We start from the raw sequence: 24,149 nt of genomic DNA, 5'->3' as shown, positions 1-24,149 counted from the left end.
GGGAATTGGTAATGAAATCCTGTGTATGGCCTTTCTCCCCCTTCTTCTGATTGAAAATTGGAAGATTTCCCTCACTGGAATACATGCACTTAGTACACAAATTACTTGATAAACTGATCGCCCTGATATAACTAAAATGTAATGATGTTAAATACGCAAAACTAAAAAAGCAATGCGTAGAAAGGAACTTTCGGCAATGGATTGCACTTACAAATCAATATTGACTAGCATATCACTCTCTCCGAAAAATATATGTCGTTTTAATGGAATAACCGTTTTTATACATTTGATTCTTATTATTTAATCGACTAAACTTATTTTATTATAGTTCAATTTTGCAGTAGCCCCCCCCCCCCCCCCCATTAATAATTTTATAATTACTTTATATTACTGCCCCTGGATTTTGTTCACGTCATTGTGTTTTCGCTTGTCAATTACGTCATAACTCTTTCTCCGTTCCTGGGTACATGGATTTTTTGACGTCATACGACCGACTTTCCAGTTGTAATCTACATGCAAAGGTCATTGTGCTTATAACGTTCAATTTTATTTATATTTTCTCTCTGATAGGCGTTTCTTGTTGATTTAATTATTATTATTTTATTTTTTAGCAGTCACATAAACAACCAAGCAATGTGATATGGATTTTTTACACCCATTATTGCTGCTTCTTCCTGTATTTGCGCGATGATTATCTGAAATATTAACTTAATGACACTATATTCTTAAATCTTTTTCTATAAAGAAGGAATAAAGTTGACACTTGTTTTTAGTTTCATTTGATCGTTCGTCAAAAAGTTGTAACTCTGTTGCTCTGGTATCTTCAATACCATTGAGCAATTAAATTGTAATTAAATTGGATGCGTTTTAATTCCCTTTTATTATTGTTTAATTTGAGTTACAATGCTATTACGTTAAATTTTATTTACACTTAAATGTATTATGAATATTGCTTGGCCAAGTGTGAGGTTGGGCGCTCTATAACTGGTTTAAACCCCCAATGCTTTGCATTGACCGTTCCAAGGCGGTGACTCCAGCTTTATTCATATTTTGTGTTTATGTTGGTTTGTATTGTGCTTTATTGTGCTGTTTTGTACTGTTTGGGCAATCGGTCACTTGCCTTAAATAAAGGACCAGCTAATTGTTTATAATGAGAATTTAATACTGCTCCAACAGCTGGAGTTTCACTTCTTTATATTGGAGAGAATAAGATGTTAATTTAAATACGGCATTTAAACTTCCGCGTGTAGTTCATTCAAGAGTGAGCATTGTACAATGGCTGAAGGTAAATGTAGTACTTATATATTTGTTTAATTTCCTTTCTTGTTATTTAATATGCGATGTTTCTTGTTTTGATAAAAAAAATGTTATTCATATTGTATATGTTACTCGGTAATATCTGAAATGAAAAATACACGCACATCAGTCGTTCTTTATCAATGAGGTCGTTATACGATTACATATTACTGTTTACACAAGTTTATCGATATTGTTATACAGATCAAAAAATAGATAACAAAATGATGTGCGTCCTTATGAACAACCCCAGATGTTATCTTTCAAAAAGTGTACCCCGTTTCAGTTTTCATAGTGAGATCTATATATCACTCAGTGAAATATTGATTGTAAGTTTTGTATATATCATTGTAAGATCTCTACCAAGCATTGTAAGATCTGTAACATTCATTGTAATATATGTAACATTCATTGTAAGATATGTAACATTCATTGTAAGATATGTAACATTCATTGTAAGATCTGTAACATTCATTGTAAGATCTGTAACATTTATTGTAAAATCTGGCATATGCATTTTAAGATCTGCAATATGCATTGGAAGATCTGTAAATGCATTGTGAGATCTGCATTATTGATTGTAAAATCTGCAATATTCATTGTAAGATCTGTAACATGCATTGTGAGATCTATAATACTTAATATAAGATCTGTAACATTCATTGTATTATCTGTTATATGCATCGTAAGATCTATAATATGCAGTGTTAGATCTGTAACATCCATTGCATTCAACTTTTGATATATACCATTTAAAAAAATCATTTTTGGATTTTCCAATTAAAGAATTATTTAAATTGTTCGATAGCATGATAAAACCGATCCAATATTTTTGATCACAAATATTAGAAAACGAATATATTGACTCAATTGAAGTTGCACATAACACATTTAAACGAATGCTGTATTTTAAAAAGAAACGTCTTACACATGTCTTGTCCAAGGTGAATGCGAGTGTCTACTATTATGTGTTACCTGCTTTGTCAATTTTATAAAATATTGGTGTAAGTTAAACAATGTTTATATCATGATTAAAGCGTAAGATGACCCCCGAAGACACTGTTGAGCTTCAAAAGTCCAAACATTGTTATTTCGTTATGACTGAGTATTATGTAAGTATACGTCAAGAAATTGGTGATGTAAGTTTGTGTGCAGATACAATTTCAACGTTGAGTTGCGATTACATCAGTAAAAGTGAATATTGCGGACTAGATTCGAATGTGACATGAAATTGAATTGTGAACAAACAAACTTTGTTCTATTAACATTTAAAACAAACCATGCGTTCGAACATGTTTGTGTTCCATGTTTCCCCCTCGAAACATGGAATCATTTGCAGAGGTCATGGACACATTTAACGAGGTTTCGGAGTCGATCGAAACTATTAAAACTATGCAGTATGAGAAAGGTTTGCACTAAATGGGGTAATTAAACTACTTTCATTTTAAGTTAAAAAATATAGACTGAAATTGATACTGAAATTGTGTTTTGGTGTGTAACAAAACACAGAAGTTAAATAAGAACATAAACTTTTTATTATATTTATGAAAAAAAACACAACACATTCATAAAAAAAGTGAAATGAAAAATGTGTGTAGAAGTTAGATGTGGAAGTTAGAATTTGATTCTTATCTGATTATATGGCAGACTTTTTCGTGTAAATGTTTATTACATTTAAGTGGATAAAATAATTTACACGAATATAAAGAACTTCATCCGATTAAATATAAACACAATACTTAAACATTTTCATCTTATGATGATTCACAAGTACGGAATATTGATTTTCGTGTGTTTTTTCCACTGATGTCAATTTGGAATCAAAATACTAATGTCATATTATACAATATATATATTTACAAATTTTTATAATTCTATCCATAATAACTATATATTTAAATTATTTCGTTCTTAAAGTTATATTATTATAGGACCTTGTGATTTTGAGATAATTTGACAGGACGTAAAAAACTACTTACAATTTGTTAGTTTCACTGCGTTCAAGTACACACTCATGTCTGCCGGATACATCCACGTATCACAAAAGTACTAATACAATCTTGTGTCAAACACTTGAAAACTGTTTTTGTCGGTAATGTCAACGAGCATGACGCCCTGTAGACTTGCGGATGCTCAAGTAGCACTGGCGTAACGCTAACGGTGCGTTTACGACCTGTCGTCGTCTACCATGCTAAACGACTACCCACATTGAAACGGCTAAAATAAATGACATTAGTAAATACTTTGCCATTAACGACTGTCTTACAGTCATACCATATAAATATATATAGTACAATGTCATACAATGTATCACAAACTTGTTTACTTCCATAAATGCACAAGTTTCTTATAAAATATTGCTACTCGCTTGAATGCATATATTTAATGCACGATGTGCCAAAAAATTGTACACATAATACTCAATTCAGCAACTAACATCTAAATGTAAAATATGATACTCATACTCCACCGTTAATGTGTAATATTGAATTAAATCAAACTCTAATGATTTGTTTAAGGTTCATGGGGGGGGGGGGGGGGATAAAATTCATTAAAACTTCGCTTTGGTTTTTCTTCATTGAATGTGGTACAATATGGTCAAACTATATATCATTTTAAAGCTAAAGACGGATAGAATAACATAAACACATTTTTGACAGTCAATATTTGTGTGCTTTATTCATATTTTGGTTTAAAACCAATATATTTTTACACTAATTTACAAAATCTCAATCTAAAGTTAGGAAGGATATGCACTACCTTAAGTGGAATAAATACAAAGCTATATACATATACAAGGTCAAGTTAGCAACATTTCACAGAAAATTATTGTCATAAAACAACAAATGAGTTTTTATTCAACTGCCTTTTTTGGATAAATATCCTAAACAAAGTTCTAAAAATAACTAAAACGTAACTACTTTTTAAAAATCCAGGTATGGTGGATAATAAGAGTCACACTTCTATTTCAAAGGCTTAACAATTGTGTTATTTACCTCTCAACCAAATTGCAAATTTTAAACCATCTCAAATTGAAAAATATTGCAGACGACATTTAAAATTGTAAAGGAATAAAAAGAAATTGGCAAACGATTGATTTTATATGTCTATTCCTTCTACCCATTTTGAAAGCGTGGCCATCGCTGTGATCCGTAGAAAAACGTGCAAAACAAATCGGTCGAAACCACGTGCAGTGGTGAGAAAAACGGGTATGTGTATACACATACCTGAGAAAACACAATACTTATTTTGACAGTTGGGTGGCAACTAGTAAAACAACTTTTAACATTAATCAGCAAGAGATCGCACTAAATAATAGAAATGACCACGTAGAGATATCATCACTTACCTTATTACAAATATTATCCAGCTGAAAATTGTCCCCCACACGTCTTTTTTAGTTTATTTGTATTGTTTTTCTGGAGCCGAAGTGCATCTCACAGACTATCCATCCAACTTCCGTTGTTTTCACTTTCGTTATTAAAAACTCCGTTTAAAAGAATTATTTCTACTTTTAGATTGTTAAAGCGATGTATTATTATATATTATCTATAGAATAGTATACCGTGATGTATTGAACAGAGTTACGTATCGATCTTTCTATCAGTCTGTAAGCGTACTATTTTATGCGCAATAATATATGTCGTGTGATTCGACAACGATTGTAAACATTGGTGAAATGCTTCTTACATAGTTATTCTTTTGAGTGTTTATGAGGTCTGATCGTGCAGTTTGCAAACATCAACGGAAAGATTACAATCCAATGCATTTGTCATCGTCAACCGTTTGGAATGTCAATTAGGCGATGAGTGAGTTTTTAGCATGTTTCTTTCTATTTTATTGATTTAAAAATGGCCTCCCCCATGGTGATGAAATGACATGTGTTCGAGTTTTGATATTTCTAGATATGTAAACTTTTTTTATTATTTAAGCGTAACTTGCCCTCGTCAATGTCGATATTATTCACTAGTTATATAATTTTCCGCCGAAATACGTGGAATAAACATGATTCAGATTTTTGAAAATAATGTTTATTTTAGTGTTAAAATCGCTTTGTATTTTGATTGATTTTGTGGATGTTATGATACGTTGATGTACAAAATTGGTAGCAGTTTGAAGGAAAAACATCCTTTAAAGCATATATGTATACATTTTCAATGTGGCACTCTTCCTTTAGTCAAATTTGAGTTCAATGCTAGGGGTCCCACATTTTTCAAAATGAAGCCTCTACATGAACCTTAAGTCACTATCACGCTCACCAATACATACGTCTTCTGTATTATGCTATATAAAAACATTCGACAACAAGTAGTACCATACGATGGTTAATTACAATAGGAAGACCCTAAAAACAAGTAACATTGATGTAAAAACGTTATATTACAAGCATTCGGCAAGTTTTAAGCATCTTAATATCTAAATATCGTTCCACGATGTAATCTACTTTCGCTTTCGAGTCAGGATCGGATTCATTCGGGTTGCGTTCATTTGCATAATTTATACAAGCCATTTTCGCATTCGCTAAGTTCCAGTTACCCAGAATTCATTTCGATTTCATAAAATGATTATTCATGAGAGCTACGTCATGCTTTCGACGCTTACCGTATCCAATCTCGTGTTCGCCCGTAAATGTTCGGATATTTCACGGGAGATATAAATGGAATTATTTGTGGCCACAAAAAAATAAAAACGAGCATTTTGTATCTCGTTAAATCAATTCTACCAGACAACATCTAACGTTGAAATTTTGCATTTTGCTAAAAGGAACATTGATTTTTTTATGGGTTAGCTTTATTTAACGAAATATTTGATATTTTTGAGCGTGATTGTTACTTTAAATCAATTGATGCATCAAGCGTCTACACATGATAAATGACATAAAGACATAAACAAAGTCATTATTATACATGCCTCGCGTACCTAAGATTATGTACACAAGCAAAAAACTACACATGTATGGCAAGTTTCCCTTTTTGAAAAAAATTAAAAATTGAAACACAACTTCGGCGTTTACTTGTAAAAATACAAACAACAATTTACTTTATTCCTATAAGAACAAACTGTTATATTTAAAATAAACTTCAGCGTTTACTTGTAAAAATGCAAACAAAGATTTACTTTATTCCTATAAGAATAAATTGCAATATTTAAATAAAACAACAATTTATTTCACCTAGCAAAAACAAGTATCAAAAATGTATTTGAAAATAAAATAACTTACCCAAATGCCGATTGTTATGGACACTTACGTCCCAGCTAGTGCTCTAGTCTCAAAGCTGTAATTGTCCGTGTATTTCAAATAGTCTGTCGATTTATACGTGTAACCGCCCAGCAGCGTTTACCGAAAAATCGAGGAACATGCTCTTCATGAACTCAAACTGAACAACTTTTCTTCACATAGTCAAATAACATGGATTCAATCGTAACAGATATTAATGTTACATTTCTTAATATTCTAGTACGTACGTTATTCTGGGCCTTTATGAATATATTCTGTGCAGTTATAAAGTAACACAAGGTATTAATGTTCAATTGTATACTATTCCAGTACATACGCGGTCAATGTCTGTAAATCAAATTGAAGAAACAGCTAATAAATGCCAGAGTCCACATTTATTGCCCAATGTTAATTGAACTAAGTGAGAAAACTACATCAATGATAGTTCAGCTGAATTTGAATCTCGGTAAAGTGGGGTCAAAAACTGTGTCAGTATAAATGTCTATCAAATTGAGGAAAACGCTTGTGAACACTATTGGGGCCAAATATATTTTCCAACGTTCGTGAAACTAAGTGCCAATATTTGTCCAAATTATATTTCCGCCAAGTTTGAAAATGGATTACGTGACGTCACAGCTCACTGGGTTAATTTGAATAAAAAGCTTGTGAACATTCGGGATGACCCATTTATTGCATAATCTTCATGAAGCTTGGTCTAAACATTGCTCTCAATGATATTTCGGCCTCATGTATTAAGTAACCATGTGGAGTAAAAAACTCTATTTTAATCCTTAGGTGCCGCATGGTCTTTGGCTTTCTTGCAGTTGCACTGTTTGTTTAACATTATTCATACATGTTTATCCAACTCTTTATAGTACTTGCTTTAAACATTTGTTCTTATGATATCTCAGTCAAGATCTAAAATGATTATCTAAACATCACAAAAGAAATTGAACAGAGCAGTTCTTCTCCATCGGGTCTCAGTTAAGCGACCGCGGGCCTGTGGCCATTTTGTTCATTGATTCATACATCAAAATCCTAGTATCCTTAAGAAATGTTATTTTCCAATGGAGTCGCTGAATAACGTCCGCAAAATGTTCAGCTAAGAAAAATACACAATTCAGTACAATTAAGTATTCCTTGTAAATCCGGACTACGAACCGAGGGCCAAGGACATCGATCACGGGTCCAGTCACTTAATTTGTGTGAGGATTAGTAATGAAACCCTTTAAATGCCATTTCTCCCCATTCCCCTGATTTAAATTTGTTAGTTATCTTATACTTGCATATATGCACTAGGTAAAAGCAAACAAGTTTGCAGAAAAAATGTTATTCGGTAAACTGATCGCCTTGATATGACTAATATGTAATACTGATGAAACCGCGAATCTAAACAAAACAAATAAACACAATTCGTAGATGCGGTGTTTGGGGAACAAAGATAGTGAATACAAATCCGCAATGACCCTTGCTTATTGCATAATCGTATATATCCCTAGCCAGGCCACCGTCTCAAAAATATATTTAATAGGAGAAAATGATTTGAATATAAATTCGACATTTAACCTTTCGATTATTGTTCATACCTGAGTGAGCTTTCTTGCAGAGGAAAAACATTTCTCAATGGCTGAAGGTGAATGTTGTGCTTATTAGTCCCCAACCGGTACAACCGGAGGGGACTTATGGTTTGCGTTCGGTGTGTCTGTGAGTCTGTCAGTCTGTCACAGTTTTCTGGATCCTGCGATAACTTTAAAAGTTGTTCATATTTGTTTCATGAAACTTGAAACATGGGCATATGACAATATGGAGATTATGCACGTCATTTCATTTTGTTCCTACGTCAAGAATTTTGGCTGCTATGGCACCAAATAAACTAAAAATATTGCTGAAAATGGTTGAATTTCACCGGTAGGGAACTTTTAATGCTTGGTAATAGTCTCGTTTTTACTTTCCCAATCTTAATTTCAGCGTATCGTAGGTACAAAGGTGTTTTGCGTGCCATTGCAAAGCCTGGTCACAGCGGAGGAAAAGATCCCTGCTTTTCTGGACCTCATCATCCGGCTCATAGAGACGCATGGCATGCACACGGAGGGTATCTACAGGAAGTCTGGGGCGGCGGCCCAGATCAAGACTCTAAAAATGGCTCTAGACTCTGGGGCAACAGGTGGACAAGTTTGTTTGATACAACGTTATTCCAGTTGGTGATTTTTATGCTAAAACAAAGTGGGCGACATTAAGCATGGTGTTCGTCCATAACTTTGCAGCTGAATGACCTTGAGGTTGAGTAAATCATAAATAATAGAAAAGAAGCTGCAACAAGGTTTTATGTTCTGGTTGCTATGACTATATTCAGCAGAACTATTGCATTTTGTCTGTCTGAATATGACTCAAACATCCTTAGTTTAGTGACTTTAATGTGTTGATGATCTTTAACAAATGAATTTTGTTGCCACGCGTTCTTGCAGAATTATGGCACTTTGTCTGTGTATCCTCTTTGGAAAAACATTGTCCCAACATTTTGTGTTTTCGAATCCTCCATCATCTTGGCGTATTTAGCTTAAACTTTCACAGCTGAATGTGTACATGATAATGCTGGCTGCTTTGTTGGCTGTAGAATGTATAGGTGATTTGTATGTGTTTAAATAGTTGTTGTTGGGGTGTCAGTGTCTGTGACTGATTTCGATTCTTGTCGCTAATTTGAGCACAATATGCTCATCTTGAACTCTTTTCATCACTTTTTTTCTGTCATTAGTTACTTTCCTCCGTTGTATAGTGTCAAAAATAAAATTATGAACACTCTTATGACCACATGTATTGCCTAATCTTTATGAAACTTGGCAAGAACGTTTGTCATATGAAACCTTGGTAGAGTAAAAAATGGGTCTAGTGGGTAAATAACTAGGTCAAAAGGTCATATTAAAGACAAAAGCGTGCAAACACTCAAGTTTAAACTTTTGCAACCGAGTGTTGTCTGTGTTTGTCATCTTTAGTGTGCCATCAACATTTGCCTTATAGTTCTAGAGGCCACATTTATACCCAATCTGCGTTAAACTTTGTCATTACATTAGTCCCAATTATTTGGTTGTTGAGTTAAAAACTGAATCGCATGAGGTCAAAACTAGGTATAAATCAAGAAAACAGTTTGTGAACACATTTGTTGCCTAATCTTTATGAAACATTGACAGAACCTTTTTCTTTATGAAACTTGAGTTTGAGTAATTTATTGTCCAGTCTTCATGAAACTTGGTTAGAATATTTGTCCCATAAAGTGAAGAATAAGCTCGTGTCCATTCTGGAAATATTTGTGTATGCCAAATCCTATTGAAATTTGATTGAAACATTTATTCCAATCATATCCCAGCTGTATCCAAAAATGGGTCTGGTCTATTAAAAACATGTCTGATATGAGGCGGTCAGTTTCCTGATATGGTTTTAGTGAAACCTTGTACATGTAAACACTCTAGGATATTGAAATTTGCTCAGATTATTTGTCTAATAAGATATCGGCTGAGTTTAAAAATGGTTTTGTTTTGTTGAAAAAAAAGCTGATCGGCTTGGGTGGCAGTTTTTCTCTATTGCTATAGTAAATCTTATAATTCTTATGTGAGTGCCTTTAGCAGACAGACAGACAATTTTATTGGCGAATACAATCAGTACATAGCAATTTAAACATAATACATATTTCAATTAAATAGCATGTCAAGGAAATGCGATTGATATAAATTAGTTTACATATGGAGAATGTTCTTAACATATTCGATGTGAACTTAATATTGGGAATCTAACTTTTACTGAAACAATAGATATTAAGTTAACTATTATATCTGCTGATAAATAAAATTTAACCGTTCCTTTAGCCCTTACCAGAGCACAGCGTACTTTGTTAGCTATTGGTTCATCGGGAAAGTCCTGTCTTGTCGTCTGTAAAGCATCAGATGTAATGGATATGGAATTATCAGGATTTTACATGTAATTAAATCTGAACTAAACATGAACATTTTATGTATAATTGTCTGAGAAGCTCTTACAGGAACACCTGTGTCCATGTCGGAAACTGCAAACTTCGTAAAACATGTAATCTTTAATTTTTATTTCAACATAACAAATCACGCTTTTGTAAACAGAAAAATAAAGTTTTATTTGACTTAGCTCAATCTTATTATTTATTTTAGCATAATAGTTGTGGACAAACACGCACAATAAGTCTCAGGTATTATATTGTATATTTTCAGATATCAATGTGGATGAATTCCCTGTGCATGTGTTGACTAGCACTCTAAAAACGTTCTTCCTTGAACTACCCGAACCACTACTGACATTTGACCTTTATGATGAGTTTATACAGGCTTCCGGTATGTTATGCTTGGTATTGTTACAGGACTTTGTTGTTTCTTTTTGTCTAATTAATTGTACTAAATGTTTCTTTCTAATTTCATATTTATATTTTGGACCAGTTAGATTAAAATACTAAATATTTTATTGAACAGACTACTGGAGTTTTACAAGAATGGCTCATTGATAGCATATTTTTTCAAATATTAAAATATTGACAATTTTAATGTCACTTTTAACACTACATCAATATAATGTAATCCCTGAATAAAGATATTAATTTGTCGATTTCTTCTTTAAGAATGATGTGTATTAAACGTACATCATTCTAGACAAGAATCCACGGTTTCCTGCTACTTTCATCCCTTTCAAATTAATAAAATTGAGTGTTGCTTTGAATATTATATCACATATGCATACTTCTGGGAATACTTGTATTATGCCAGCCGAACTTTCTGCTTAAAACCTTTTAGAAATAAAGGACGAGCGTGAGGCAATTCAGGTGTTGTTGACGCTGACCCAGAAGTTGCCCAAAGTCAACCGCGATGTACTTGAGCGCCTCATATTCCACCTTGCCCGCGTCATTCAACATGAGCAAAGTAACAAGATGTCTGCCAACGGGATTGCAATCATATTCGCACCATGTCTACTTCGCACTAATAAAGACCAAGGGCTGCTGAAACAAATCAATAAACAACAGCTGTACGTGGCTTATTATTTTTGCCAGGAAAAACTGGACATAATGTATGTGCGTTAAGTGTTACCCCAAATATTCTTTGCAAACTGCACAGGGACGACACATTCCGATTTTATGGAACTTTTTTATTAAAAGAAGTACTTTCTAACCCATACAACAGTAAATTCAAAAAGTGTCCTCTCTTGTTAGCCTGTCCAGCCTGCTTAGGCTTATCACGGAGGACATTTAAATCACGTGCATTAAGCCCAGTTTTTCCAGAGTGAGGCTTATTATTTGGCGGCATTTGAATATGAAAATTAAAGTAACACGATTCAAGCTATTAGGGTGCTTAATCGTGAAGCTGCTAATATTTTAGTAAATCCTGGTTTTAGAAAGGCAAACCTGACTTCTCATTACATATGTTGGAAATTACTAAGCCGCTGCATTATGCGAAAATGGGTTTAAAGCCAAATGCATCATTTGAAGATCATGAATAGCTGTGCAATCACTACGCAAGTTTTCGTGGTCTCATCAACAGACATAGTTGTTCCTGATCAGATGCATATGACATAAAACCATTTTTACACGATATGGCTAAATTAGAGTTTGCAAGTACTAATGTAGTTCATGAATAACTGCAGGTGCATCAAGAAAATCTTGAACGAACAAGTAAGGAAGTATAGGAATGGCGATATTGACGACATCTACTCCACGGAAGACGCAGACCTTCAGTCGAATAATTCACCATTTGACAGCCCAGGTAGGTTTGGAAGAATCATTTCCTTCTTGTTTCCTAGTTTCGTAACATGTTTATTTTGAAAACACCCACTATGGCTTTGGCTATTGTTGTTCATAAATGACCGTTTCACCTGTTACCCCTAATGTCTTCACTTCCAAGTAGTTTAATAGTTGTATTAATATTGGTTTAAAAACTTTTAACAAGAATTACATTAATAATCATGAAACAATTTTAAGCAAGTTGAAAATAATTTTATATGGGAACTATTTAATAAATTCAACAAAAAATCTTATACATAGATAAGCAGGGTTTTGCAGATACAGATAATGGTGTTTTTCGTTCAGAATTAAGCCTTCTGTGGGTTCATTAGTTTGTTCATTATTACTACAGTTTGGTATGCTCCTATGTGTTAAGTTATACACAACCATCTCCTAAATGAATGGAAAAACTATGTACTCCAATGTAATGTATTTATCATGAAGTAAGTGTTTGTAACAGAAGTATTACAGATGATTTCGGTAGTATTAGGCCAAGAAAATAAATCATTTTTTCTACAAGTAATTCCATGGTCAGTTTATGTATCTTATTGTGTTTATGTAACAAACTTAAATGCAGCATATTCTTATTACTGTTATTAGAAAGCTACCTATATAAATTATTTGGTAAATTTTATTATTGAAAAAAAAATAACAACAATTTTATATGAAATATTTCAATATAATACACATGACATGATGACTTTTTTCTTTATACAAACACTTTTTTATATGTATGGTGGCTTATTGCAGTCGCACAGTCTGTCCGGAATTCTGTTTTCCTGAGGTTTCTTACGCAACGCATTAAGATATTGAGTTGATTTTTGGTGTGTGAGTCTACATGACCTATTGATGAAGTGTAAAATTTGTTCTGGTCCGTTGATTTGTGGCCTAGTTATGGGCCTTGGACTTGTTCAATATGATAACTGGAGGTTTTTAACACAAGGTTTTCATATATTGAGCTGAGTTTTGGTATGTAAGTCTACCTACATGACCTACATATGAAGTGTGAAATTCTTTCCGGCCCATTGATTTTTGGCAAAGTTATGGACCTTGACTTAGCAATGTTTTCTATAATACCCGTTTTCCGGAGACTTTTTACGCAACGTTTCAGATATTGTGCTCATTTTAGGTATGTGAGTCTACCAAAATGAGCTGCAGATGAAGTGTGTATTTTGCTATGGTCCATTGATTTCGGGCGAAGTAATGGGCCTTGGAATTTTCTCTATTTTATCAGTCTTCCGGATGTTTTTTACGCAACTCTTTCAGATATTGAGCTCATTTTTGCTATGTGAGTCTACCTATATGACCTTCATATGAAGTGTGAAACTCCTTCTGGTCCAATGACTTTTAGTAAGGTAATGGGCCTTGGACCTTTTTGTATGATAACCGTTTTCGGTATGTTTTTTATCAATGCTTTCAGATATTGAGCTGATTTTTGGTATTTGAGCCTGCCTATATTACCTTCATATGATGTGTGAAAATGGTTCTGGTCCATTTGATTTTTGGCGAAGTAATGGGCCTTGAACTTAGAAATTATCTGTATTATAACCTTTTCCGGCGTTTTTATACACAAAGCTTTCAGATATTGAGCTGACATGGCTTGCAGATGAAGTGTGAGCGAGCTTAGTTTTGGTCCATTGACTTTTGGCTAACTTATTGGCCTTCAATCGGTCACTTGCCTTAAATAAAGGACCAACTAATTGAACATAATAAGAATTCAATACTGCTCCAGCAGCAGGAGTTTCACTTCTTTATATTGTTATGTTAGTCCCATACCGGGGACTATTTGGTGATTGCTCTGTGTGTCTGCTCTGTGTGTCTGTCAGCCACTCTGTCAGTCAGGCTGTCACACTATTCTGGATCCTGCGATAACTTTAAAAGTTCTTCATATTTTTCCATGAACCTTGAAATATGGACAGATGGCAATATTGATATTATGCACGTTATTTCATTTTGTTCCTTCGACAACAAATAAACTACAAATATTGCTGAAAATGGTGGGTAGGTAGGGGACTTTTATTAGTTGGGACTATCTTGTTTCATTAATTTTTCCATTTCTTGTAATTTAAATATCGATGTTTCGTTTTTATGAATACTTTTTTGTTGATAATAATAATCGGTAACAGCTGAAATGAAAAATAAATGCATATAAGTTGTTTTCTATAAATAAGGTCGTTATTAGATTACATATCACTTTTACGAAAGTTAATCGATGTGTCCTGACTAAAAATAGATGAGAAAATGGTGTGCGCACTTACAACGCAATTAAATGTTATCCTTTAATTACTTTAACCCGTTTAAGTTTTCATAGTGGGATCTGTTAATTAATTGTACTGTCTCAAATATTCATTGTAAGATATGTTACAATAATTTTAAGATCCGTATATTCATTTTTAGATCTGTAACAAAAATTGGAAGATCTGTAATATTTGTTGATAAATTTGTTATATTAATTGCACGATTGTTAAATATTATTTGTAATATATGTAACATTAATTGCAAAATCTGTAACATGTTTTGTAAGATCTTCAGCATTCGTTGTAAGATATGTAATCGTTTTTGTAAGATCCGCAACATTCATTGTGAGATCTGTAATATAAATGGTGTGAAAACAACATATAATAAAACCAGGTTTTAAAATGTTCGAATTTCGACTTTGGGGCATCGTGTTAATAGTTGTGTAATACTTTTTACTTCTAATATTTATTGAGCCAAAATGAAAGTCTTAAATGCAATCGTGATACCATCATTACTTAAATGTGTTTCATTGGGCCATTCCGACCCTGGTATGCGTCGATCTAAAGTCATTGTGTGTGGTACAGCAAGTAACATCATAGCATACTTATACTTCAGGCACTCCAATATCGATGGGTAATGTGAAAGAGCGCGATGCAAAATATTTTAAATTTCTGGCCGATCAAATCAAAGGAAGACCCAACTGGACTTACCATGCATCAACAATGATCATCACAGCATCCCTGATAAACCAAGAGGAATATGAGATATTAAATGATATCCTTACCCAGTTTTATGGTCGTGTGAGAGCAAAAGTAACCTCTAAACGCAAGGTATTAGCTGTACGGTCAATTTTTGAAGACCAGAAAACAAGAGAACAATTCGAATTTGCACATCCAGTATTTTCAGAGAATAATGGAGACCAGCCTTTGTGCACATTATTTTCTTCGAACTTGGATGATTTAAATAGGTTGCAAGAATTAATACAACTTCGTTATGAGAGCTTTTGGTCTCCAGAAATTATATCACCCAGGTATCGGTTAACTGCTCATCGTGAGTTATTCGTGTGTATTGGTGACATCGTGAAATACGATGACAAAGACGCCGGTATTGTGAATCCTGTCATTATTTCACAATACGGTGAATTAGTAGGAAGGGGGAAAATATTTGAGATACTCAAAGAAGCAGGAGGTGTTGAATACGTTTCAAATTTAAGCGACTTTGACCATCAAGACGGATCTTTTTGCGTGACTACAAAGGGCGGCCAGTTGGATTCATTAATCATACATCCAACACGCAGGGTATTGAATGACCAGACAAAGAGGGATTCTTTTATGGCAAATTTAAAAGACTGTCTTCATGTGGCCCAAAAATCCAATCTAAAGAGGTTGGTTTTACCTCTTATTTACTCAGGTAAGATGAATTGCAGTTAAACAAACAGTACGATAAACATACACACGCGTACAAAATATGTCATGCACAAGTATTTGAGTTCAAATGAGCTATGTTGCATAGATATCAAAATCTTTGGTAAATGAACATAAAAACTGATGTAACACACTACATGTATTGGTGTCCGTGATTGTATTTATACCTAAGATGCAAAGGATACAGTTTAATTTTAATTAGTGACGCAAATTTTAACTCGAAAATTATAATGTTGACGCGAAAATTATAATGTTGGCTCATCACTTGTATTTAGATTTTAGCTAGTGCTTAATTTAATTGAAGAAATCATCAAGTTTAAGATATGCTTTTAAGGTTTGGGAATTATACAATATTTCCTCTAAGATGATAGTATTTTGTTTCTTTGTCATAATATAGGTGCCGGTGGAGTAAGTTTGAAAGAATGTGCATTCCTGTATGCGTGTGCAATTTATGAATTCTGTCGGGAAACCCGTAACACTTATCTAGGGCCATACGAAATATACTTCGTCGAGCATGACAAACAGAAAGCCCAATCCCTAATAAGATTTTTCAACGTTATGTTTCCAACATCACAAACGCAGCATATGTTTATTCCAAACGAGAATGCTCGCGTGGACTTGCTGGCTGGCCATGCGTACGATAATCAGCCCCGTCTCCCCAAAGTAACTGTGAACAACGCTTATGAGCCCATTGAACTACTTGTGAAAGACGAAACTGCGAAAACGCGATTCGACACCTTTCAACTAAGCGTGGAAGAAGAAACTGAAAATGCAGGTAGAAAATCGACGGAGGTTGGCAAAGATCAATGCTTGTTTGAAAGAAGTAAAACTAAGCTTGTAATAAAAAATGCTGATATTCGAGAAGAAGTAGTAGATGTGATCGTATGTCCGGAATATGAAACTGATGAATTTAAAGGTTTCATTCCGAACGGGATAAGGTGTAGATTTGGTATTGAAAGAGAGTCAATTGAAGAAAAGGTCTTCCAAACAAGGAGGATAGCATCATCGTGTATTCCTGTTGGCGAAAACAGGAAAGAGTTGATGTATGTCTACCATGTCAAGGCATCTTTGTTTCAATGTGGGGAATATCCAATTTCAAGAAATTCCGAAGACAATCTTCGACAGACTGTCGAGAAAGTGTTCGATAAGCTACATCGCCTACAGCACAATATCAAATCCATAGCCTTCCCCTTAATTGGTTCTAGTAAGTGTCCCTCATTACGTTATCTTCGTTCGTTTTCGATGCAGATAGTGTATGCATATTATAGATAATTAATATTGTCACGGCGCCATTTCAGTACTTTTGGTTCTATCCTTGTCAGTATCATTGTCGGAAAAATATTTATTTAAATGCAGGTACCACATAAGTATCTGTAGGCGATTAATATCGACAAATAGCAAAAATATTATTCTAGTACCTACAATCTACCTTCAATATACCACGTTCTTATTGACACGTCATACCACTCATCAAAAATATATAATGTGTAAACTATAATGAACAGAAACGTATTTATTATTGTTATTTGTTTATGTAAAAGAAGATAAACAAGTAATGACAGCTATGAGTATTTCAGTTAAACATGCAGTACTACAACAAAAGAAACGAAAACAAAATCTGTTTCAGCATGGCCGAACTTGAACTTCATATTAAAACAGAAAACACATATTTGCATTTATCCGTTTCGTTATAACAGTTAATGCATACATTAATATTAAATACCTATTATCTTTCCAGTTGATGTTGCTGACAAGGATCTGGTGAAGTTGATTTGCAGTCATTTTATCAATGCCATTTTTACGTGTTGCGACAACCGGTGTGACCCTGGCGAATTGGAAGTAGTCATCGTTCAACCATGCGCAACCATCACGCGTTGGCTGCAGGAATCCCTGCATAAAAAATGGAACGCTGGCTGTAGCTAGACTAGTGAACAACTGTTTTTTTATGTTTACAATTGAATAGCCAAAGTAATAGATGTAATGAGCTATATTCTTATAAGTCGGCATAAATTATATCGTATTACCTTTCCATGGACTAATTTTAGGGCCGTAATCTATTATGGTTTTGATCCAAATGTAATGGAAAAGAAACGCGAACTTAACAACATTTGTCGTAATTGTAATCATCACCATCAGTCCTTAATCATGAATAATGCTGATATGAATACAACTTTTTATTACTATTGAAAGTTTGGTGTTATTCATGACCTCATTAAAAAATTTGCCTTAATATTCAAACTGCTGTAATTATTTTTGATATTATGTTTCAATCGAATGGTAAAAATACTTACTATTACAAATGTCGACATGAACGCTGATATCAAATTGAATGGTATATTCATTCGCACCTGCATTAGGCTGCTGTTTAAAAACAATTAGCTTTTTGGAGATTGTTTGAACATTTTTATGAAAGTTTTAATTCGTATATTCAGGTTATTTGAAAGTATTTAGCAGTTGTTGTGCGATTGATAGTTAGAAGAGTTTATTTTATGATAAGATATATCTTTATTTCGATTAAAAGGTACATACTCAAATCTAGGATTTACTTATTTATTTATTTCATTTCGTCGATCTTAGGACTTTTCTGGTGAATATTTAAGCATCCGTAAAGAAATTATACTGTAGTGATTTTTAATTTGAATTATAATGTCGTAGTTGTATTTGTATTTGGGTACTTTTTATTCATTGACCTGAAAAAAACAACAACGTGCGAATCTGCAGTTTGTTATGCGATTTTTACTTGCAATATGTAAATTATTGTGGTGGGTTAGATGGGGCATGTGCCTCCGTTTTGATTTATCGACTCATAATTTGACATAATATCCGCTTTTCGAATACAACTATACATGAGATATTAGCCACTTCTCAGAAACTACTTTATAATTTTCAAATCAATTTTATTTTTACTTGATAAGCTTATATTGTTAGAAACTACCCTTTCAAAAAGAATTGAGTTTCATTCAGTTGCATAGACACAGAATGACACGTGCAAGTACGAAGCGTCCATTAAATATGGATTTTTTTTTCTTTCTCGCAAGCCTTTACTGGGTTCAAAACAAGTCGATATGCTTGTTGTTCGGCCTAGAATCTTCTAGTTATTGAACAATGCAAAACGGCCTAACTCGGCTCATATTAAATATATACATTACTTCTCTCTATCGGAGTTAAATTTGTATTTTAAGTTTTATTTGAATTATTTTGTCAACGTAATTTATTTCAATACATTTTAAAGATCAACGTGAAAGTTTGAGCCTAGCATGTCAAACGTTTGTTAGTTCCAACTTACATTCAATCTTGTTTTAATGCTTTTGAAGCTTAACGTATGTTTTCCTATCCAAACTACTTTTTTCGATGTTAACTATACACGCCTGAGTAGTGTATTACGTTTGACAATACATCATGATTTTCTTTAAGAGATATTCTGCAAAGACATCCAAGGGTAAAGAAGTGTCGTCGGCAAATTGTGAAAATGTGTATTCTATTTCATAGATTGTGATGTCCTTAATTTATGGATATGATCTTATTTTAATAGATAAGATTTAAGCGCACAGTATGAACATGTAGCCACTGAGTGATTTCCTTTGTATTTCAAACACAATCAGAAAATACCCGCAGTGCGTTACCGTCGAAACACCGTCTTTATACAATACAGTAAACCACTGTGTTATGTCAAGACCAAAATAAATCCATGATTCAGTTTGATAAAGAAATTCCCATGACACAGAGTCAAAGGCCTTTTCGATATCTATTAGAAGCAGCAAACCTCGTTTTCATCTGGGTAATTAAGTATATGGTAAATGAGTCTGGTGGCCTTTCTTATGAACATACACTTGATGAATCCAGTTTGGTAATTGCTAATAAGTTGTCTATATACAGCTTCAACCTGTTTGCATTCATCCAGAATAAATTGTATAAACAGTATTGTTTATGTTATTTGTCGGATGTTCTGTTAGTAGGTCTCTTCTTGGAATGCATGTATTTATACAATGTCTTTAAGTTACGCATACATTTCTACTTAAAACAGCATGCTTGAGAGCTATGCAAACAAGGGTTCCTCATTGTGCATAAAAAGCCTTTAAAACTCAGCCGTAAAGCCTGAAGAATTTGGGCGTATATTTTTGCCATATTTTTTTTTTAAACAGTGGTAGCCTATATTAATGTGATTGGAACTTAAATCTCCATCATTAATAGAACAAGGCATTTGTTTTTAAAATATAAAATCGATTATCCAATACAACTCCGTTTTCAATAATAAATTTGGTCATACTTTTTGTCCTTACATTGTTTGTGTCAAGGAAACAAAAACGTTAGTTTTTTTTCTATCGTAAGCTCATTCATCTCTGGACCTTATAACGGACCATTTTAATTGTTAAGCATGTATGTTTTAATACTGCTTTTAAAATATTAACATTTGAAACGTTTTCATCTGTGAGATATTTTGTTCCATGTATTCGAGTTTAAGCTTCTGTGCACGATTGTTAGTCGATTTTGTCGTATAGGAACTGTAAGATATAGCTTTGCCCTTTATCTTATTAAGTTTAATATCGAATATACTTGAAATGTATTTCTTAATATTTTACTTCAGACAATATATCAATATTATAAACGGGGACCATTTACTGTTGCTTTATTTTGATATTTTTAATTAATAATGTTTAAGTAGTCGAGTTCACTTAAGAGACAATATCTATGCTACCATAGCCCATTGCCATGGTTCAAGTTAGTAAATTGCAAATACAATTGTACAATTGAATGCTCGGGAGAATGAGTAACTTAGAACGTAGCATCACTATGTTTTTCTGCTACCATGTAAAGAAAACCGCCATACCCGCTGGGATATTGTTTTTCAACACACCAGATTTATTTGCAAACGTTCCAGGATATTATAAGCACAAATGTTCTGAGCAAGGTTAATAAAGATCGGGCACAAAGTGGAATACTAGTTTGTTATTTATGTTAGAACACATGTAGGAAACTACTAATATCATTTTTTATTTAGTTACATAGAAATTTACCAATAATTACACATATTTTAGACTGTCATACTCAGACGAAAACTGCACTGTTATGGATTTAAACATATGTGATATGTTTCGTCAATTTTGCTGCATTTATTTAAAACATATATGTTTAAATGTAAGATATAAATTCGAACTTCAGATTATCTATTTGTATGTCAATACGTCTTCCATCGTTTTTTATGTCTTTACCATTGCGTGTCTTTTCCTTTTATATTTCAAATGTATATCGAATCTCAGCCATAAAGTAGAAACACTTTTTTATCCATTGGGATTAATGAACATGATGTATATATATAAGCCGTGCTCTGTGAAAAAGGTTTTAAGTGCATGGGCGTAAAGTGTCGTGTCATATAAGCATGTGCAGACCGCACAGGCTTATAAGGGACGACACTTTCCCCCAAAAAATTTTTTAGAAGAAAATACTATCTTTAAACGAAAATTATCCTAAAAGCGAGAAGTGTTGTCCCTGATTAGCCTGTCCGGACTGCACATGCTAATCTGGGACGACGTTTTACGCAAACTCATTAAACCCTCTTTTCACAGAGAACGGTTCATATACTTATAAAGCAAAATGAATTTGAATCTTTTCCAAAACGAGAAGGCCCAGAGGGTACTATATGACAAGAAACGGATTATGGCGTGACTGTTATATGTGACATAAAACACTGTATGGCGTTCCTGTAATATGCGATATGAAAATTTGTATGGCGTTCCTGTACTATGTGACATGAAACCTTGTTTGGAGTTCCTGTTATATGTGACATGAAACATTGTATTGCATTCCTGTATTATGTGACATGAAACATTATATGTCGTTCATGTTATATGTGACATGAAACATCGTATTGCATTCCGGTATTATGTGACATGAAACATTGTATGGCATTCCTGTTATATGTGACATGAAACATTGTATGGCGTGAATGTAATATGTGACATGAAACACAGTATGGTGTTCCTGTCATATGTGACATGAAACATTGTATGGCGTTCCTGTACTATGTGACATGAAACCTTGTTTGGAGTTCCTGTTGTATGTGACATGAAACATTGTATTGCATTCCTGTAATATGTGACATGAAACATTGTATTGCATTCCTGTAATATGTGACATGAAACAGTTTATGGCGTTCCTGTACTATATGGCATGCAACATTGTATGGCGTGACTGTAATATGCGATATGAAACATTGTATGGAGTTCCTGTACTATGAGACATGAAATATTGTTTGGTGTTCCTGTAATATGTGACATGAAATATTGTATGGCGTGACTGTAATATGTGGCATGAAAGATTGTATGGCGTGAATGTAATCTGTGGCATGAAATATTGTATGGCGTGACTGTAATATGTGATATGAAACATTGTATGGAGTTCCTGTACTATTAGACATGAAATATTGTTTGGTGTTCCTGTAATATGTGACATAAAAAATTGTATGGAGTGACTGTAATATGTGGCATGAAAGATTGTATGGCGTGACTGTATGCATATAGACAAAAACTTCTAACAATCTCATTGGAAACCGTAAGATTTGTTTGTTTGGCATGTAACATTGTATGATGAACCTCTACTAGTTCTGCTCAAATCATGCCATTGGGATAAACATCGGCCTATTGCTGGGGATAAATTGTTCCCCTTAGATTTATAGACCGAAATATCTAAGCAAATCTCTTAAACTCTATTGTCCATAAGTTTATTTTTACATTTTACGTTGTATCGCTGTATGTTTCCAAGCGTGTTCAAATATTTTTCCTGTTTTCAAAAAAAAACTCTCCTGAAGGTTACTTGCTTTCCTTGTATGCAAATAGTGAAAACTTTAAAAACCTTCACTGAACCCGCAGGGCGATGAGGTTTTGCATGAAACCTCATCTGGGCTAAAAATGAACCCACCATATGGGAATCGTGTTGCCTTTGTGACGAAAAGGTTTTGGGTTCGAATTAGATGATTCACGTTTCTTTATTGTTACATTATAATTACCTCCCTTAGTTATACATTTTTTCAAGGGAACAATGTGGAAATGTTAATTTAAATAACACAGCAAGTTCTGTTTTCGTATCGGAAATCATTAATTAAGAATTTCTAGAGCATTTGATATTTTAGGAATGTGTGTAAATAAAATACTGCATATATATTCGGCTACCTTCCGAGGCAGTGGAGTAGGAATGGATAGTATGTAATCTCCGTTGAGTTTGGAGGGCATTCGGTTAGCTTCGTTAAAAGCGAAGTAAGTGCGGTAATTTTGGTTGTTTCCGGATCGTGTCTTTCCGTCGGCTAGGTGGCGCTCGGTTCGCCAGTATATAAAGGCTCGCAAATAGGCAAGTTGGTCACTTCTACTTTTGATGCGAGCAGGACAACATCTGAAAAAAGGGTGCGGTACTCTTAGTCCTTAGGGTGACGAATAGCTAAAGCTTCATTGAAGGCAACGGTCCCCGGTTTGGCGCACTGTAAATATTTGTGGCGACTTAATCACTTTTTAATTTTCTACTAGAAGGCAGGTAGCCTGATGAAAACATTGAATTATATTGTTATTTTGAAATTTTCCTTCCGAGGGCTTCGTAGGGCACATCGGCATTCTGAGGCCGCGCACATAGCGCTCGGTGGCGGCCTCAGGAAATCGGCCGGCTCGCGTTACATCCTTTTGTACTTATTTAAAACTTTCCAAACACTTTCTCTCAAACACCTGAACCAGAGGTTGGTTTTTGTAATGTAACATGGTAGGGTGGTTTTCTACCAAGTTTTTTTTCCAGATCATGTTAATGACAATGAGGTCAAAAAGGAAAGATGTGAAATATCGAGTTATAACTATACTAACCGTAAACTGTAAAAAGGCATTGCAACCGATATGTGCTCACTATGATACTATTTTTCATTCAATATCAGACGAAAAATAAATATTGGAAAATTCTGTGATTCCTGTATTTTCACTATCGTCGATGTTATATTGAATCATATTCAATTTTGAGAGTGATTTAGGTTTTGTATACAGTATTGTTTATATATATGGTAAAACAAACATTCGAAATTGAAACAGCTGAATGCTTGTGCACGTCAATCTTTAATCCATACGTATGTTGTAATAAATGATAGTGGGAACAATCAAGCGTCACATTGTAGTGGGGTGTCTAAAGTGGCAGAATAATTTTGCAGTACCGTTATGATTTA

At 33.8% G+C, this 24,149-nt stretch overlaps 2 protein-coding genes across 2 annotated transcripts in view; one reads left to right on the top strand and one right to left on the bottom strand.

Moving 5' to 3' along the window:
• The window catches only part of LOC127871089 (uncharacterized), a 12,169-nt gene extending 8,783 nt beyond the window's left edge, over positions 1-3,386 (bottom strand). The window contains exon 1 of the mRNA XM_052413752.1: positions 3,276-3,386. Coding sequence (XP_052269712.1) covers positions 3,276-3,327 — 52 coding nt within the window. The 5' untranslated portion in view covers positions 3,328-3,386. The remainder of the gene's footprint in view (positions 1-3,275) is intronic.
• Positions 3,387-3,403: 17 nt separating this feature from the next.
• Positions 3,404-24,149, top strand: LOC127872508 (uncharacterized). Its single transcript, XM_052415833.1, has 8 exons — positions 3,404-3,433; positions 8,483-8,678; positions 10,747-10,866; positions 11,320-11,548; positions 12,164-12,282; positions 15,153-15,947; positions 16,359-17,165; positions 17,700-24,149. Exons 1-8 carry the CDS (start codon positions 3,404-3,406, stop codon positions 17,882-17,884), a joined length of 2,481 nt encoding a protein of 826 aa, XP_052271793.1. The 3' UTR covers positions 17,885-24,149.

Source organism: Dreissena polymorpha, chromosome 3, assembly GCF_020536995.1.
Source record: "Dreissena polymorpha isolate Duluth1 chromosome 3, UMN_Dpol_1.0, whole genome shotgun sequence".
Taxonomy (NCBI): domain Eukaryota; kingdom Metazoa; phylum Mollusca; class Bivalvia; order Myida; family Dreissenidae; genus Dreissena; species Dreissena polymorpha.
The sequence above is the reverse complement of the archived record's forward strand: the minus strand, read 5'-3'. Positions and strand labels throughout refer to the sequence as shown.